Source organism: Oscarella lobularis, chromosome 8 (assembly GCF_947507565.1).
Source record: "Oscarella lobularis chromosome 8, ooOscLobu1.1, whole genome shotgun sequence".
Lineage (NCBI taxonomy): Eukaryota > Metazoa > Porifera > Homoscleromorpha > Homosclerophorida > Oscarellidae > Oscarella > Oscarella lobularis.
Window position 1 is genome coordinate 676,161 of NC_089182.1, and position 15,487 is coordinate 691,647.

At 51.9% G+C, this 15,487-nt stretch overlaps 3 protein-coding genes and 1 non-coding gene across 4 annotated transcripts; 3 read left to right on the plus strand and 1 right to left on the minus strand.

Moving 5' to 3' along the window:
- The first annotated feature begins 11 nt into the window (after positions 1 to 11).
- On the plus strand, positions 12 to 8,867 carry LOC136190347 (uncharacterized). The gene is made up of 19 exons (XM_065978477.1): positions 12 to 114; positions 171 to 209; positions 259 to 362; positions 413 to 440; positions 502 to 613; positions 677 to 717; positions 781 to 876; positions 928 to 990; positions 1,040 to 1,170; positions 1,222 to 1,282; positions 1,492 to 1,607; positions 1,657 to 1,738; positions 1,792 to 1,874; positions 1,927 to 2,046; positions 2,100 to 2,169; positions 2,232 to 2,840; positions 2,943 to 7,653; positions 7,706 to 7,971; positions 8,030 to 8,867. Exons 3-19 carry the CDS (start codon positions 259 to 261, stop codon positions 8,717 to 8,719), a joined length of 7,383 nt encoding a protein of 2,460 aa, XP_065834549.1. The 5' UTR covers positions 12 to 114; positions 171 to 209; the 3' UTR covers positions 8,720 to 8,867.
- Trnar-acg (transfer RNA arginine (anticodon ACG)) lies at positions 1,349 to 1,421 on the minus strand. Its single transcript has one exon. It is a non-coding gene; the product is annotated as a tRNA-Arg (tRNA).
- Positions 8,868 to 8,887: 20 nt separating the features above from the next.
- LOC136190351 (outer dynein arm-docking complex subunit 2-like) lies at positions 8,888 to 13,859 on the plus strand. Its single transcript, XM_065978479.1, has 27 exons — positions 8,888 to 9,146; positions 9,196 to 9,259; positions 9,320 to 9,660; positions 9,713 to 9,743; positions 9,851 to 9,926; positions 9,980 to 10,116; positions 10,173 to 10,286; positions 10,358 to 10,509; positions 10,561 to 10,767; positions 10,826 to 10,885; positions 10,944 to 11,046; positions 11,102 to 11,161; positions 11,217 to 11,363; positions 11,422 to 11,494; positions 11,561 to 11,697; positions 11,757 to 11,882; positions 11,933 to 12,040; positions 12,091 to 12,201; positions 12,259 to 12,413; positions 12,476 to 12,536; positions 12,613 to 12,794; positions 12,857 to 12,971; positions 13,023 to 13,100; positions 13,155 to 13,265; positions 13,320 to 13,363; positions 13,419 to 13,596; positions 13,648 to 13,859. The coding sequence occupies exons 1-27, from the start codon at positions 8,902 to 8,904 to the stop codon at positions 13,759 to 13,761; spliced, it is 3,330 nt and encodes a 1,109-aa protein (XP_065834551.1). The 5' UTR covers positions 8,888 to 8,901; the 3' UTR covers positions 13,762 to 13,859.
- LOC136190354 (synembryn-A-like) lies at positions 13,859 to 15,486 on the plus strand. The gene is made up of 2 exons (XM_065978483.1): positions 13,859 to 14,851; positions 14,908 to 15,486. Exons 1-2 carry the CDS (start codon positions 13,859 to 13,861, stop codon positions 15,406 to 15,408), a joined length of 1,494 nt encoding a protein of 497 aa, XP_065834555.1. The 3' UTR covers positions 15,409 to 15,486.
- The last annotated feature ends 1 nt before the right edge of the window (position 15,487 follows it).

Below are 15,487 nucleotides of genomic sequence, written 5' to 3' on the forward strand. Positions count from 1 at the left end.
CATTTCAAGGGAGAGCCGATTGCCAGTACCGTGTTCTAATGCTAGCTCATTTTGAAGCAGTGCGAGTTAAAAGAGTGCAATATCTATCAGCCGACCGCGGTAGCCGTTCAGAATGTAAGAGAACTATTTTGATTCATCTTCTCAGTCGTTTGCATCTTGTGTCTTCATAGAACGAATTGCCTGTATCGAACTACAAGAATCTACTCAAGGTTGAGAGAGTTCACCCGTCGTCATTATATCTGACTTTTACCTATAAAGATGCTGGCGCTCAACATGGGCTTCAAATCGCTGTGCTTGAATACGTTGAGATGTCTCCGGCCGCCCGACGACGCCACGGACGATTTTCTCGACAAAATAGCACGGTAAGACAAAGAGGAAGCATCTCGCTCTATTGACTCCATTTCGTTTACAGGAAAGACTTTTTTGAAATCGTAATGAGGGTAATCCAAACGACTTGGGGGAAACAGAACACAGAACCAAAAGTCTTTATATCCTATCTAGATAATTCGTCTCGCTGACGCGACGGACGTTTTGGACGCCTCCGTGACCGTCCTTCATTCTTTATTTCAGTGTCAATCGGCAGTGACGCGTTTTCTCAGATGCAACGAATACGGTAACGTAGAGACTCGAAATATGGGCATCTCTCTTCCCTACCTGCTCTGTTTCTTTTTCTTAGTCAAGCCAATTCTTCATGCATTGGAAAAATATGGCTCTATTGTATGCATGGGGCTGCTTGTAGGGTCCCAGAACGTATCCAATTGTCTCTTCTCTCGTTCTTAGAATGCCACGCTCGCTTCAAATATCTGCGTTATTCTGTTTCTTCTCGGAAAACCGTTTGACGAGCCGGTTATGGACGAGTACATAAGACAAGGAGCGGTAATTTCTTTCTATAAAAAATGGCGCCCCTCTCGAGAGTCGTTTCCCCAGGTGCGGATTTTGGTGGTTGTCTTGGAGAAATTGGGCAAGTTGAACCCTGCCGTGCCGAGAAAGGCACGTATAATGTCCTTCAAACTTTCGTCTCTCAGCTGTTTTCGTCTAGATTTGCTTGGCGTTGTCGGTGTTGGCTAACACGAGTGGCGAGGCGAAGCGATTTCTCGATGACGGTGGATTGCGGACGTTTTCCGAGCTTCTCGGCACGGACGAGCCGCTTACTTGCTACATGTCGTCTCGGTGAGGATAGGGAGAGACTAGAGAGTTTTTTCCGAACGTCTTTCTTTGCAGAGGCATTGGATTTTTGGCGCGCGAGGAGAGCTTGGCCAAGCCTATATGCGACGCTGGTTTGGTAAGTTGGGGGCCTGTAAGTAGTTTTAAAAAGTTTGAAGTAAAAAAAAATAAGCGAGAAAAAAGTCGACCCTGCCAGGATTCGAACCTGGAATCTCCTGATCCGTAGTCAGGCGCGTTGTCCATTGCGCTACAGGGCCCATCTGAAGGCGGGGTGATTTCCCCTGCTTATATAGCGATAGATGGCGACATCGTTCGTCTTTATTGTAGGTCGACCAAATAATTGCACAGTTGCTCGCAACCGGATCTCCATCGCAGAGCGATTTTGCGTGTTGGGCGCTGAAAGCAATTCTCGAGTACAAGATCGCACGCGTCGAGGCAAGGCGGTAAGGCAAAAAGAGCGCAGCTAGGCCTGAGTACAATCTTTCTGTTCAGAAATCCTAAATTTCTGGACTCCTTACTTCATCTAATTGAAAACGGCTCAGGTTATTGTCGGGACCGCTGTAGCGAGATAATTGTAAGCTACAAACATATTCAGATTTTAGATACATGTATGATTGATTGTTTTAGCTGGAATTGGGACGCGAAGAAGATGCTGCTACTGCGATGGGAAAGAAAATGATCAAACCGCTATTAGATCTACTACGAGAAAGGCAAGTGTTTATAGTTACTGTCTCTTTGAAGTCATTTTTTTCTTTCTTGCAGCGATCAAGAATTGCAGCAGCGAATTCTTCTCTGTTTATCGAATTTAGCGAAAAATTGCACGAAAAATCAGGAAATGCTGTTTCGTGAAGGAGGCGAGTATCTCTTCCAGCTAGCATCAAGGTAAGAAGAACACACGAGGGGAGGACATACATCGCAATGTTCCGCCTCCACAGGACAGAAACAGTCCAAGAGCAAGTCTTACTAGCTCTATGGTACATGTGCGCAAATAACAAAAGCATTCAGGTAGCAGCAGCAGCAAGTCACAAAAAAACTCGCAAAAAAAATTATTTTTATTATTTCATCAGACCTTGTTTCGACAGCAGGGAGGCATCGAAGTCTTGTGCTCTCTTATGGCCAAATTCAGCTGCCAGCGACAAAAAGAAATAGTCAATAAACTAACGGACGACTTGCCTTTGCCAACGAATACCCCCATAACGATCCACGTCGCCCAGCGCGTGCTGGACGTCCTCTGCAATTTTCTCAACGGCGGCTCGAGCAAAGTGGCCTTTCTTCGCAACACGACGACATCAACGACGACGGAGTCCCACTCCAAATCGATTCCCGATCTCGTCGACGACTTGTATCACTGCCGGATTCCCGTCGAGGATTTCGAAGCCTTGCGCGGCGTGCCGCTCCTGCTGTCGCTCATGAACGACGACGACAAGGACGTTCGCATGTTCGCGATTTACGCGCTGACGCTCTTGGCCGAGAACGAGACGACCCAATCGTTCGTCGTCAAGTGCTCGCTCTATCCGCACTTGTTTCGCATCTGGTTGACGGAGAACGGGACGAAGGAGACGGCGACGGCGGAGGAGGACGATTTAGCCGAACGATTTGTGGCGAGAGCGGTAGCGATGAAGAGAACGGATCACGAAATCGGAAACGTCGCTTACGTCGTGAGACATCTTTTGAAGGTAAGACACACACACACCACCAACGTAGAGTTTGGAAATCATTAGGAAGTGTCTATTATATTAATCCTCGATCTCTAAAGGATCTTATTATAACTCTCTTAGGACGATCCTAATTTCGAGACGATCATCGAATCGGTCGGCTTTTCTCGCTGCGTCAACGCGCTCGTCGATCTTTTTCGCTCGAAGCGCTCGCTCTACGCCAAACGCCATTCCGTTCTCACCTACACGGCAATGATGTCGACGAGCGCTCGCCTGCGCGACGCCTTCTGCGCGGCGGCGCCGTCCGCCGTTCGATCTGTCGTTGACATGCTCTTCGCCGAGCACGACAATTACGAAAATCTCGCCAACGCCTGTTCGGAGATGTTCTGCAAAACGATCAAAATCGACTCGACGCTTTTCGCGCCCGTCGTCAAGACGACGCTCGTGCCGATTCTCGCCGAGAAGCTATCGAATCATCAAGACGATTTGACGATGATGCGAAAGATCGTCGCGTTCGTCGGCAAACTCGTCGGCAACGAATCGATGGGACGCGTTTTGGCCGAAAGCGATTTGTACGCGGCGTGCGTCGACGGATTTCACTCGTCGTCGTCGTCGCTCGCCTGTCTCTATCTATCCGGCGCCCAGGAGTTGACGAAACGAGCCGAATTTCGCGAGACGATGACGTCGAAGCGAAATCTCGCGTCGATTTGGACGCTCGTCGATTCGCAAATCGCGACGACGATTGGTAACGCTCGCGCGACGGTCGTCGTCTATCCGGGCCGTATGGACGAGTTGGAGACGAAAGTGCCGGCCGTCTTGGCGACGAAACTTCTCGAGACGCTCGTCCGAAAGTGGGATCGAGCGACGGCGGACGCGCTCTGCGAATTGAACGTGCCGCACGCCATCGTTCGCTGGGCGTCGCCGAGCGTCGGCGAAAACGACGACGCCGTCGACGACTACAACGAATCGGGTCTCGTCGTCTCGCCCGTTGCGCTCGTTCTGTGGAAAGCGCTCGGCGATCTGCTTCGATCCGTCGTGAAAACGTGCGGCGGATCGATCGTCAATCGGCGCGCCTTTCACTTCGACGACTTGGATCACCTGAAAGCGACGATCGTCGATATTCGTCGACGATCGGTCGTCGCGCGCGAAGCGTCCGCCTGTCACGCGCTCTCCGTTCTCAGCGGTCTTCTACTCTGTCCCAAATGGACGTCCGAATTTCTCGCCTGCGACGCGGCGTCCAATCGAATCGACATCGTCGTTTCGCACGCACTCGCTACGACGAAGACGACGGCGATAGGCGAATGTCGCATGCGAACGGCCGATCGCGAGTTTGCCGCGATGACGGCACGTCGCTGTCTGGAATCGCTCTGCGCGTCAAAAATCGGTCGTCAATTCGTCGTCGCTGCTACTCGTCGTCGTCGTCATGACAACGACAACGACGACGTCGATCGTCTGATAAGCGTCTGCGCGCCGTTTAGCGACGAATTGAAGTGTGCCGTCGGAGCCGGCGGCTTATTGGCCAAGGCGGCGGTCAAAGCGCTCTTGGACGGCGACGACGGCGAGCGACGCGAGGCGACAGTGAAATTAGTCGAATCGTTGATTCTCTTCGCTGACGTTGGAATCGACGTCGTCGACGAGATGCGCGAGGCGTGGATGAAGCCGGTTCCGTTTGACGACGACGACAACGACGAAGGCGCAAGTCCTCTCTTTTCCAAAGAGATCACCGAACGCGTTAGAATTCGTCTCGGCGGTGGCTCAGAAAGGCGTAGTTTTACGGCGTTGGATGCCATCGTGGCGTTGCTCGATCGACGCGATTTTGACGAGATGCCGATTGGGGAACAGGATGCCGTCAAGGAGGCGGCCGATAATAAGAAGGAAAGATCGGGCGGGGACAGTGCGAACGCGAAGCCGGCGTCGCCGTGGAAAATGCGTTCGTTCGTCTTTCAGATTCTCGCTCATTTGTTGAAGAAGCGGAAGGACGAGACGACAACGACGACAACTACGACGACGACTACTAAGACGACGACGACGACGACGACGGGTGGCGTCGATAAAGAGAAGCGAAAAAAGAGTGATGCAAAAAAGGCGGCGAGTCCGAGCGGAAGCGGCGACGGCGACGACGGCGACGTGAAGCCGAAAATCAATTACAGTCCCGGTCAAGACGCCGACGCGGAAGAACGCGGCGGTGGCGGCGACAAAGCGACGTGTATCGGATTGGTCGCTTTGGAGTATTTGCCGTCGTCATCGTCATCATCGTCAAAGCAAATGATTCTGGATAAGGATTCTGGAGTAGAGATCGATACGGGTATCAGTGACGGCGGCGGTGTGCAATCCGACGTAGATGGGAGTTTGAAGAACGAATCCAATCGTTTATCATCCAAATGCGATAACTCATCGTCGTCGAATAGTCGCGACACGAGCGACGGCGACAGGACGTCCAAGGGTCTCGTCGTCGTTGGCGGCGGCGGCGGGATTGGTAACGACGACGACGACGATGACGACGCTTCGATGCGAGAGGACTTCAAAGAGGCGACTGTGCGATATTTGAAGGGTCTGCTCGATTTCGCTTCGGAGCCGCCGCCGTCGTTGAAGACGCTCTACGCGACGAGCGTCGTCGAAGCGATATGCAATCCGTCGAATCGCGCCGACACGCTCATGAAAGAGGCGCTCGTCGGTTCGGGTTGGCTCGACGCGGCGCGAGAGATCGCGCGGTACTACGACGAGAATTTCGCCGTTCTCGAACTCGAGCCGGAGACGGTGGTGAAAAAGGCGGCCATCGTTCGAGCAGAACGCGAGAAAGGAGAAAGAAAATCGAAAGAGGAGGAGGAGGAGCAGGAGGAGGAGCAGGAGGACGTGGCGGATCGCGACGACGACGGCGACAATGCGGTGGCGACAGTGGAAAGCAACGCTGGAGACAAAGACGACGACAAGAACGATGACGACGGCAACGATGACGACGTCGACGAAGACGATGATGACAAAGACAACGACGATGACGACGACGATGACGATGACGACGACGACGAGGGCGTCGTTGTCGCCGTGAATAAGCCGTTGCATTCTCTGCTCAAAGTGACGGAAAATGAACCGTCGTTCGGCCTTAAGAAAGGATTGGCTCAAATTGCTTTTGGATTTACGAGTGTCGCCAGTTCGCTTGCTGCCGGCGGCGTGTGGACGTTTCGAAAAACGATCGAGGCTCCGGTTCACGACGACGACGACGACGACGACGACGACGACGACGACGACGACGACGACGACGACAGCGATGACGACGGCGATGACGACGACGCGAAGCTGAAGCGGGATGACGATCTAGTCGTCGAAACGAAAGAAGAAGAAGGAGAAGGAGAAGAAGAAAAAGACGACGAAGAAAAGGAGGAATCGTCTTCCTCCTCATCATCGTTTTTGCCCGAAGAAGACGTTCAGCTTCACCGGCGAATTCTACGAAATTGTCTCGATTCGCTCGTCGAATTGGCGCACGTGTCGAGCCTACGTCAGTCGTTCTGGACGGCGTCGCTGCCCGAACAGCTCCAGCGTCTCACCGCTCGTCTCGTCGACTGCATTCGTCGTCCGAATCGCGCCGAAGCGCTCGACGCCGAAGACGCTCTCGCGTGCGACGACGACAACGACGACGAGGAGGACGACAAGACGAAACATCCGACAACGAAATCGATGCGATCCGCGTATCTCGTCGACATATCGAGCGTATTCTGGGATCTGTCGGCGGGCGGCCTGAAAGCCGGACGCGAATTGAACGAGCAGGACGTTCTGCCGCTTCTCCTCGACCTCATCGACGTCGGCGACGACTACGTTCGAAAAGCCGGCGCGGCGACGCTCGTCAACACGAGCATCAACAACTTCGAATTCGGTCAGCGCTGTCGTCGTCACGTCGGCTTTCTCGATCGCATTCTCGACGCGTGGCGACGCAGCGTTCAAGCGGAAGCGCTCAATAAGAAAATCGCCTGGACGCTGAATCGAATCGGCTGGGACTACTATCCCTATTGCACGCGCGTCGCTCTGTACGGCGGACTCGACGCCGTGCTACGACTCACGTCGACGAGTCAAGTAATCGAGGACGAAATGCTCGCCGATATACTCGACACGACGCACATGATGCTTTGGATTCCGCACTGGTCGTGCCGTCTCACGCGAAAGACGTACGGACGATCGACGTCGGTAGAAATTGCTTCGCTGCCGTCGCCGCCTTCGAACGACGACAGCGACGCGTATTCGGACGAGGCGATAGCGACGCTCAGCGCTTTGCAGTTGAAAACCGTACTTCGTCTTCTCGAACTCGTCGACGAGCCGCTTCACGTATCGGCGCGTCAGTCGCTGCTTCACATCCTCTGTCTGATGGGAATTCGCGAGCGGACGGTCGCGAGCGTCTTCGTCGATCGTTTCGTCGCCCATCCCGTGCGACACACGCTCGTCGATATCGTTCACGCCGGCTTTCTTCGTCTCGTTCCCTATCTAATGGGCTTGGCGACCGATTTCGATCGGGTCGACTTCGTCGCGCGTCACTTGTCGCCGTTTCGGGCGAGTCTTCATCCCGACGTGCCGATTACGAGTCGAGTCGTGCGCGTGCTGATCGTTCTGACGAATCACTGCGCGTGGATGAGCGAGGAGTTGGTTCGAAGCGGCTGCTTCGATTTGATGACGAAACATCTCAACGTCATATCGGTCGACAACGTCGCCGATTACGCGCAAATCGTCGCCATGGTGCTCGGGCAGCACGAATTGAGTCTGCCCGTTTTCGTCGAGAACGTTCAAATGGAGTTTCTCGAGAAAATGCTCGGCGACGAGGACGTGGAGAAGAAGTGCAGCGCAGTCAAACGTAGGGGAAGAAAAAAATAGTCGTCTCTGTCTAATAATTTTTCTCTATGCAGTTCTTTCTGCCATGAGCGCGCGATCGGACGAGGCTCTCGCCCTGATGCGTCGCACGGGAGTCAGTGCCATGTTTGACGTCATCAGCAACGACGACGATTTGCGACACAAATATTTGGCGTGTAACGCCGTTCTCTCCATCACCGACTACGGCGACTACAAACTCGCCGATCTCGTCGTGCCGCAGGCGAAAGTTCTCTACGACGCCGGCAAAGCGGCGCAAGGAACGTACACCGAACTCTTCGAGGGCGTCATGGACGTCCTACAGGTCTCGCATATAAAGAAAAATTCAAAATTTTCTTCTGACGTCTTTTTGGGATTCATAGGTTTTGCTACACACGTTGAGCGGCGATGCGAAACGTCGCGTTGCGGATTTGTTTCCGCTCGAAGAGCTCACCGATCTATTCGTCGAGACGCACATCTGGACGTACTACGTCTTTCTATCGCTTCTCTTCTCCGAACTCGCGACGATGGGCGCCGACTATCGCGATCGAATACGCGCCAACGAGCGAATGATCGTCAAGTGCGGCGATCTCCTGCGAACGACGACGAATTTCTACCTGCGACTTCACATGACGTGGCTTCTCTCGAGCATCGTCTTCGACGAAGAAACCGAGAAGGAGAATGACGACGATCGAGTCGATCTCGTCTACGAAGGTTTTCGGTTCATGCTCGATAGTCTCGAACGAATACGCGATATGGATCACTACGCCGTCGTTTTGTACGGCATCGCGCACGTCGCCGCGAACGATCCGACGAGCCGATGCGCCGTCGAGCTCGTCGAACGTCGAGGCGTCGAGCGCATCGTCGACACGGTGCTCTCGAATCCGAATATGTATCTGAAACTTTCGGCGGCGTTTTCGCTGCGTCGTTTGTGGGAAGTCTGTCCCGTCGTCCGACCGAGCATTGCCGAATTTCGAGACGAACATTTGGAGCACGTCATCGGGATGAAGAACTCCGTCTATCGACTCTATCGTTTATTTGCTCATGCCGTATTGCCGGATGATGTTGGTTAGTTCTCACGATAAATTTTTGCGTGCAGCGCTTAATTAATGTGTATATATATATATTGCGTTTTATTTGAACACGCTTTAGTACTTTGCCCGATAAGTTAAAAGTAAATTTGAGGGCGACGCATCAATTAAATTTGTTTTTTGTAGCGCGCTCTAATCGTCGCCGTGACAACGTTTTCTAACAGATGGGAGCAACTCTTTCTACTCGAGCGGAATGGTCTGCGGCGACGAGCGGATCGTCGGGTGCAAAGCTCGAGTTTGGCCAGCGAAACGAAAGCCTCCTGCGCGATCTCAACGACTACGTGACGACGCTCGTCACCGAACACTCGCGCGAAGCTCGAGTCGTCTTCAAGCGACCGTTTGAATGGCGAAGCAAGCTGCGTACAAACGACTTCGAATCTATAAAAGCGTCGGAGAGTTACACGGCGAGGTAAGGCCCCAATTCGAGGAACCGTACGTTACATGATCCAACGATCTAGCGACACTTCGATCGTTTCTACAGCCACGACGGCTCTAGGCGAACCTCTATTGAAAGTTTCGCACGTAACGTTTATAATTTATTGGAATGCGCGTCGTAAGGAAATTTTTTTCTCTCCGCGAAAGGTCGGTTCCGGTTCCGATATTCGAGCGTGGACATTCAACGAACTCTACGCGGTGCTTCGCTGTGCCGGCGATCGCGCCATCAACGAAGTTCAAGCGTCCTTGGAGTCGAATCGCGATCCGATGGCAAATATTATGGGCCCCGGCTACGGAGGCGACGGGGGCGGCGGCGGCGGCGGCGAGGCGACTCTCTTGGAAACGCACGAACGATTGGTGCGAGAACGAGCGCGAGACGGGGTCGATAGTGCGAGCGTCGAAGATTTGGACAACACGTTTCGGCTCTTGCTATTGCTTGGGTCGTTGGACGTGAAGCTTCTGCAGACGTCTGTCAAGGAGATAGGAAGGTGTGGGGAGAGATGGACAGCGTGGGGTATTCTTTTCTTATGGCCGTTTTAGGTCTGTTCGACTGAATGCCGAGGCTGTTGAGGTACATGAGTAGTCGGTCCTCGATTATCTAAACACCTTTGTTTGGGAGGTGTTTGAATAATTGAGAATTTGGACTTTACTAGAGATGGAGACGTCTTCGTTTCTTAGAATGAAGTCAATTTGCTGAAGGAGTTCACTGGGCAAGATGAACAGAGTTGTCTTCGTGTCATCGAATTCACATCAAGTGCGGTGTTCTCACTCTCTCTGTACGCGCGTGACTACGCTTTTTTATTCAAGGCTATCGTTTTGACAACGGATGTCGAGCGCCGCCTTGGCGCCAAGTTCACGGCGACATAGCGTATCTTCACGTGAAGCCAGTCGACACGGATCCTCGCTACGTGACAGCCAACACGACCGGTTTCTATACGAACAAGGTTGATAATGGTTGCAGCAGTAAAGTCTGATGCTCTTATGTTGCTGTGTTCTTTAGGGGCTCAAGCTCGATGGCGAAATTGACTATGAAAAGACTAGCGAGATATATCCATCTCTCGTGGCTCTTCTCAAGACTATCAGCCACCATTTTGCTCAGAATATAATGAATCAGGTAAGAAATAAAGATAGAAACAGAGGCTTTGTCTTTGAGATGCAATGATGATGTTGTGGTGTTTACTCTAGGAGTATCGCTATAAGGGTAGCGAAGATCAGACCGATAGCGGACGATTGGCCCCCTCTGATAAACCGGCGACGACGGTGGACCGTGAAAAGGGGGCAGAACGGGTCGCGCCGAAAGAGAAAAAGGGTGGAGGCCCTGCCAAAGCCGGTGACAGGTAAAATTATTTATTGAAACCGACTTTGTTTGCATTCCTTTTTTATCATAGTCAAGTCAAAGGAAAGAAGGTTGCAACCGGTGGCAAATGGAAGGGAGTTGGCGACGGCAGTGGCGGCGGCAAGAAAGGAAGCCCCGCTCAAAGCCAAGAGTTCGTCCTTGGCCCGCGCAGTCGAGAACCGACTCAGAAGTGGAAGAACTTGACCACAGTCGCGGAAATGCCAGCTAAGCCCAAACCGCCGCAACAGCCACCAAGAAGGCATTAATTAAACAACTATAAAAATGAAGTTCGTTAGGAGAAAAATATTCGATTTTAGCTCATATGATAAGAAAATGCGAGTAGGATCAACCCAACCCACCAAAAAGAGCAGAGGAAGGTACTACTGGACTTTAATTTTTTTGAATGTTTTTTTTCTTTCATTCCATGATTCTTAGTCGCATTGCCGAGAGTTTTTCGAGATCTCGAATGGACGACATGTACGTGAGCGAGAGCTCGACGGACGACGACGAAGAAGAAGAAGTCGCGGAGAGACGTCAGGTAGAGAACGAAAAACGAACGTCGACTTTAACCAACAATCAATTGAGCGTCTTAGGAAACGAGTGATCTTCCAGCCGAATATTGGCAAATTCAGAAACTAGTCCGATACCTAAAGGTATCACATACACTATAGTACTAGTACCAAATATACGGTAATGCTTTTCTTGTAGGGTGGAAATCAAACGGCTACGGTGATTGCTCTGTGCTCGATGCGCGATTTCGACCTGACGCAGGAGACGTGCCAGATGGCGATACGCGACGTCGGCGGACTCGAAGTTCTCATCAATCTACTCGAAACGTCCGACGTCAGATGCCAGGTACTTTGCACCGAGACTGCCGGACTGATAGAGCCTAAACGTTCCTCTCTCCCCATAGATCGGCTCTTTGAAGATTCTCCGCGACGTTTCTCGCAACTCCTCAATTCGGACATCTATTGCAGACTTGGAAGGTGATACAGCAGCGTAAACAAAGAAAAACCTATGTACTCACTTTGACTGTTTTTTTGTTTTATAAGGTCTGGAGACGATGGTGAAGATGCTGCAGGTTCCCAATAAGGAACTGATGTGTCTCGCCGCCGAAACGATAGCCAACGTCGCCAAGTTTCGTCGAGCGCGACGCACCGTACGTCAGTACGGCGGCATCAAGAAACTCGTACGTTCGGAATTGGCCTGTGTCGCGGAGAAAGGAAGCTATTGTTTCTTATACTATAGGTTGCTCTGCTTCAGCAGCCGGTTATTGACAAGCCGGAAACGCCTGAAGAAGAGCTCGACGTGGCTGTGGCGAGAAGCGGTGCTTTGGCTTTGTGGAGTTGTAGTAAGAGTACGAGGAACAAACAGGCGAGAAGTTTCTCTATTATTGGAGGGATTTATTGAATCCTGCTTACTAGTCGATTCACAAAGCAGGGGCCGTGCCTTTGCTCGCTAAACTTCTCAAGTGCAACAACGAGTCCGTTCTCGTTCCCGTCGTCGGAACGCTACAGGAATGCGCGTCTGAGGTAAAGAAGCGGAAAGAAGGAGAGAAGCGTTGTCTCATCCTTTCTATTAGTTTATCTATCGCCAAATGATACGAACCGAGGGAATGGTCGAGGACCTAGTGAAGAACCTGAGCAGCAGTAGCGAAGAACTCCAGATGCATTGTGCCAGTGCCATATTCAAAGTAACGGCGTTCGCACGAAATTCCTCTCGTCGATCTCATCCTCGTTTCTTTTCCCAGTGCGCCGAAGACGAAGAGACGAGGGAGTTGGTGAGAAAATTCGACGGCCTGGGACCACTCGCTAGACTGTTGAAAAAATCGACGAACAAAGACCTGCTCGCTGCAGCAACGGGTGCCATATGGAAGTGTGCCGTCAGCGTGGAGAATGTTCAGCAGTGAGAAGAAAAATCCCACGGTTACAGTGCAATTTAAAATCTATCTGCCTATTTATCCTTAGATTTCAAAAGCTGGACACAGTTGACAGTTTGGTGACTCTTCTTCATGATCAGCCAGAAGAGGTCAGTACAGAAACGTTGTAGGGGTTTTGAACCAACTCACATGTGCAGTGTAAAAGTGCGTTCTCTAATCTCTCAGGTTTTGATCAATGTCGTTGGAGCTTTGGGCGAGTGCGCAAAGGTCAACGCTAACCGAACTGTCATACGCAAGAAGCAAGGCATTGCGCCACTCGTGAGCCTTCTCACAGGAACGAATCACGCTCTGCTCATCAACGTCACGAAAGCGGTCGGAGCTTGTGCACACGATTTGGAATGCATGACGTAGGGAAAGGGAAGGGGGGGGTGGTGGAAGCATTCTAATTCCTACTGTCTTTTCCCTCTAGCATCATTGACCAGAATGATGGTGTGAGGCTTCTGTGGTCGTTGCTCAAGTCGCCCAATCCGGCCGTGCAGTCGTCAGCGGCGTGGGCCATTTGCCCGTGCATCGAAAATGCGAAAGTGAGAAGCTTGCCACTACAATAATTGCGTTTTACGTGATCTCTCTTTCAGGACGCAGGCGAAATGGTTCGCTCATTTGTAGGTGGCCTGGAACTGATTGTCGGTCTCCTAAAATCGGACGACAAAGAGGTTAGGAGAACCGTCGTTCAACATGAGGCGTATAATTTCTAATATTCCACCTAGGTACTTGCCAGCGTCTGCGCAGCAATTGCAAATATTGCCAAGGACGAAGAGAATCTCGCCGTCATAACTGATCACGGCGTCGTAGCTCTTCTTGCAAAGCTCACGACGACGGTACGTATTGAAGTCAGTACCTGTATACTATAGAAACTTTTCCTACTCCCTTAGTCTCAGGGTCATCTGAGAAAACATTTGGCTGAAGCAATAGCAAGGTAAGCTCATGCAGCAATATAGAGCATTATAGTATGCGCAAGGGGAGTTTCTTAGGTGTTGCATGTGGGGTAATAATCGCGTGGCGTTTGGCGTGAATGGTGCCGTCGCTCCTCTCGTCGGCTACCTGGCCTCGTCTCTCCCTGACGTCCACTGCGCCACGGCCAAGGCCCTCTACCAACTCTCCAAAGATCCGAATAACTGTATCACCATGCACGATAGTGGGGTCGTCAAGGTAACCAGCACCAAACTCGTACACTTTTTTATTTTTTATTCTTTGTCTTAGCCCCTGCTGAAGATGATTGGCGCTCGAGACGAAGAACTACAGGAAGCCTCTGCTGGATGCATATCTAATATACGTCGCCTCGCGTTGGCGAATGAGCGTGCACGATATGGATAAAAGGAGAACGGCGCAAAGACAGACGAAAAACCCATATATAAATACAGTACACGTTATGAGGAATGACGTCAATAGAGTTGTCACGTGATTCAGTCGAATGGACGCTTGTCTCTCTGCAGTTCGTTCCGGCTCGTCCGCCAAAGCTCTAGCGGCTCTCAAAGGCTTCAACGAAGCAAATGCGACGCGTTTCACGTTCGCCGATGCCGAATCGACGCGAGAGGCCCTCGTGGGAGCTCTCGTCGCCGAACTGCGACGCGACGAAACGATTCGCCAACCCGAACTTGCGTCGACGACATTGGAAACACTAAAAATCGTCAGCCGAGAACGAATCGGCATCGACGCGCTCCTATCCGACGAAGGCCTTCGCTTTCTCGGCCAATTGGCGACGGAATCGAAATCGAATCAAATCGAAGAGTCGGCCCTAAAATGTCTATGCAACTTAGTCTATAAAAGTCCGAAAACGGCTCTGGCTTGCTTCAATCAGGACGTTCTCGTCGGAATAGCGCGTCGACCGGACGCCGTCGCCGCCGCCGCCGTGTCACGTGACGTTCGATTTTTCGAGTTGCGTCTCGTTTTTCTCGTCACGGCGCTCGCGCCCGACACGCGCGTCGCGACGCGTCGGCGCATGCTCGTCGGGCTCGTCGACGCGATTGGCCCTGGCGGCGGCGGCGGCGGCGCGTGGCGCGACGATCCGGGCGTCCTGAGCGAAACGTTCAAAATCGTTTTCACGTTGACTATGGATGCTGAGGACGTCGATGCGACCGTTTTGAAACGGTTCGTTGGGCACGTTCGCGTCGTTCTCTGCTCGACGAGAGAGGATATGAGGGAAGCGAAGGGACACGCTGTCAACGCTTTGGTTAATATGCCTCAATCGGCTCTTTCCGAATTGGTTACGCCCGTTCGTGAGGAGGCGTCCGCGTTTCTGTTTGATGATCGCGACGTTTCGGCTGTGAGGAGTGTTATCGACATGCTGGAGAATGCAACGACGACGGCGAAATCGGCTAGTGGAGATGAGTTGGTTCCCATGATGACGGCTCTCAGCAACTGCGCCAGAGCAAACCGAATTATAAGAAAGTATCTCAGGAGTCAGGTAGAACGCCCCGTGTTTAATTAACTATGTGCATCGAGATTTCTTTCTTTTTGTAGATACTTCCGCCTATTGGCCGAGTTCTACACAAGCCAGAGGATTCGCCCGGCTTGAAGGGTCGTCTCGTTCGTTTGATGACGTCGCCGTCGTCGAATGTAAGCACTCTGGTTGCCGATTTTCTGTTCGTTTTGTGCAAGGAGAACGTGTCTCGATTCACCAAACACACGGGATACGGAAACGCGGCCGGATTGTTGTTACAAAGAGGCCTACTCGGAGCGGCCGCGTCGAATCGGTCCGGTGGCGACTATTCAACAGATGAAGGCTCCGATACGGAAGACTATTTGGAGTCGAGCGTCGATCCGGTGACGGGAGGGCCGGTGAAGCACGTGGGGCCCAATCCACTGGATTCAATGACGGAGGAAGAGAAGGAAGCAGAAGCGGAGAAATTAGTCAATTTGTTTGATCAGCTCAACAAGACGGGTGTTATACAGGTAAAGTCGCTGGGTGCAGATGGTAAAGAAACAGATCAGTTTAGCAGAAGAAGCGCTGCTGAGGATTGATAGTAGTGGGGCCAGTACATAATGTATGTACTGTTTATGGTTCGCGTTTTCTCGAATTAATTTAGCAGCTATAGCGTGC

Excerpts from the sequence above, each read along its gene's own strand:
- LOC136190347 (XM_065978477.1), top strand. The coding sequence starts at position 259 with ATGCTGGCGCTCAACATGGGCTTCAAATCGCTGTGCTTGAATACGTTG. Across the intron at positions 877-927 it reads AGTACATAAGACAAGGAGCG|GTGCGGATTTTGGTGGTTGT; the intron begins GTAATTTCTTTC and ends TCGTTTCCCCAG. Across the intron at positions 2,841-2,942 it reads TCGTGAGACATCTTTTGAAG|GACGATCCTAATTTCGAGAC; the intron begins GTAAGACACACA and ends TAACTCTCTTAG.
- LOC136190354 (XM_065978483.1), top strand. The coding sequence starts at position 13,859 with ATGGACGCTTGTCTCTCTGCAGTTCGTTCCGGCTCGTCCGCCAAAGCT. Across the intron at positions 14,852-14,907 it reads GAAAGTATCTCAGGAGTCAG|ATACTTCCGCCTATTGGCCG; the intron begins GTAGAACGCCCC and ends TTCTTTTTGTAG.
- LOC136190351 (XM_065978479.1), top strand. The coding sequence starts at position 8,902 with ATGGGAGCAACTCTTTCTACTCGAGCGGAATGGTCTGCGGCGACGAGC. Across the intron at positions 13,364-13,418 it reads TTGGCTGAAGCAATAGCAAG|GTGTTGCATGTGGGGTAATA; the intron begins GTAAGCTCATGC and ends GGAGTTTCTTAG. Across the intron at positions 13,597-13,647 it reads ACGATAGTGGGGTCGTCAAG|CCCCTGCTGAAGATGATTGG; the intron begins GTAACCAGCACC and ends TCTTTGTCTTAG.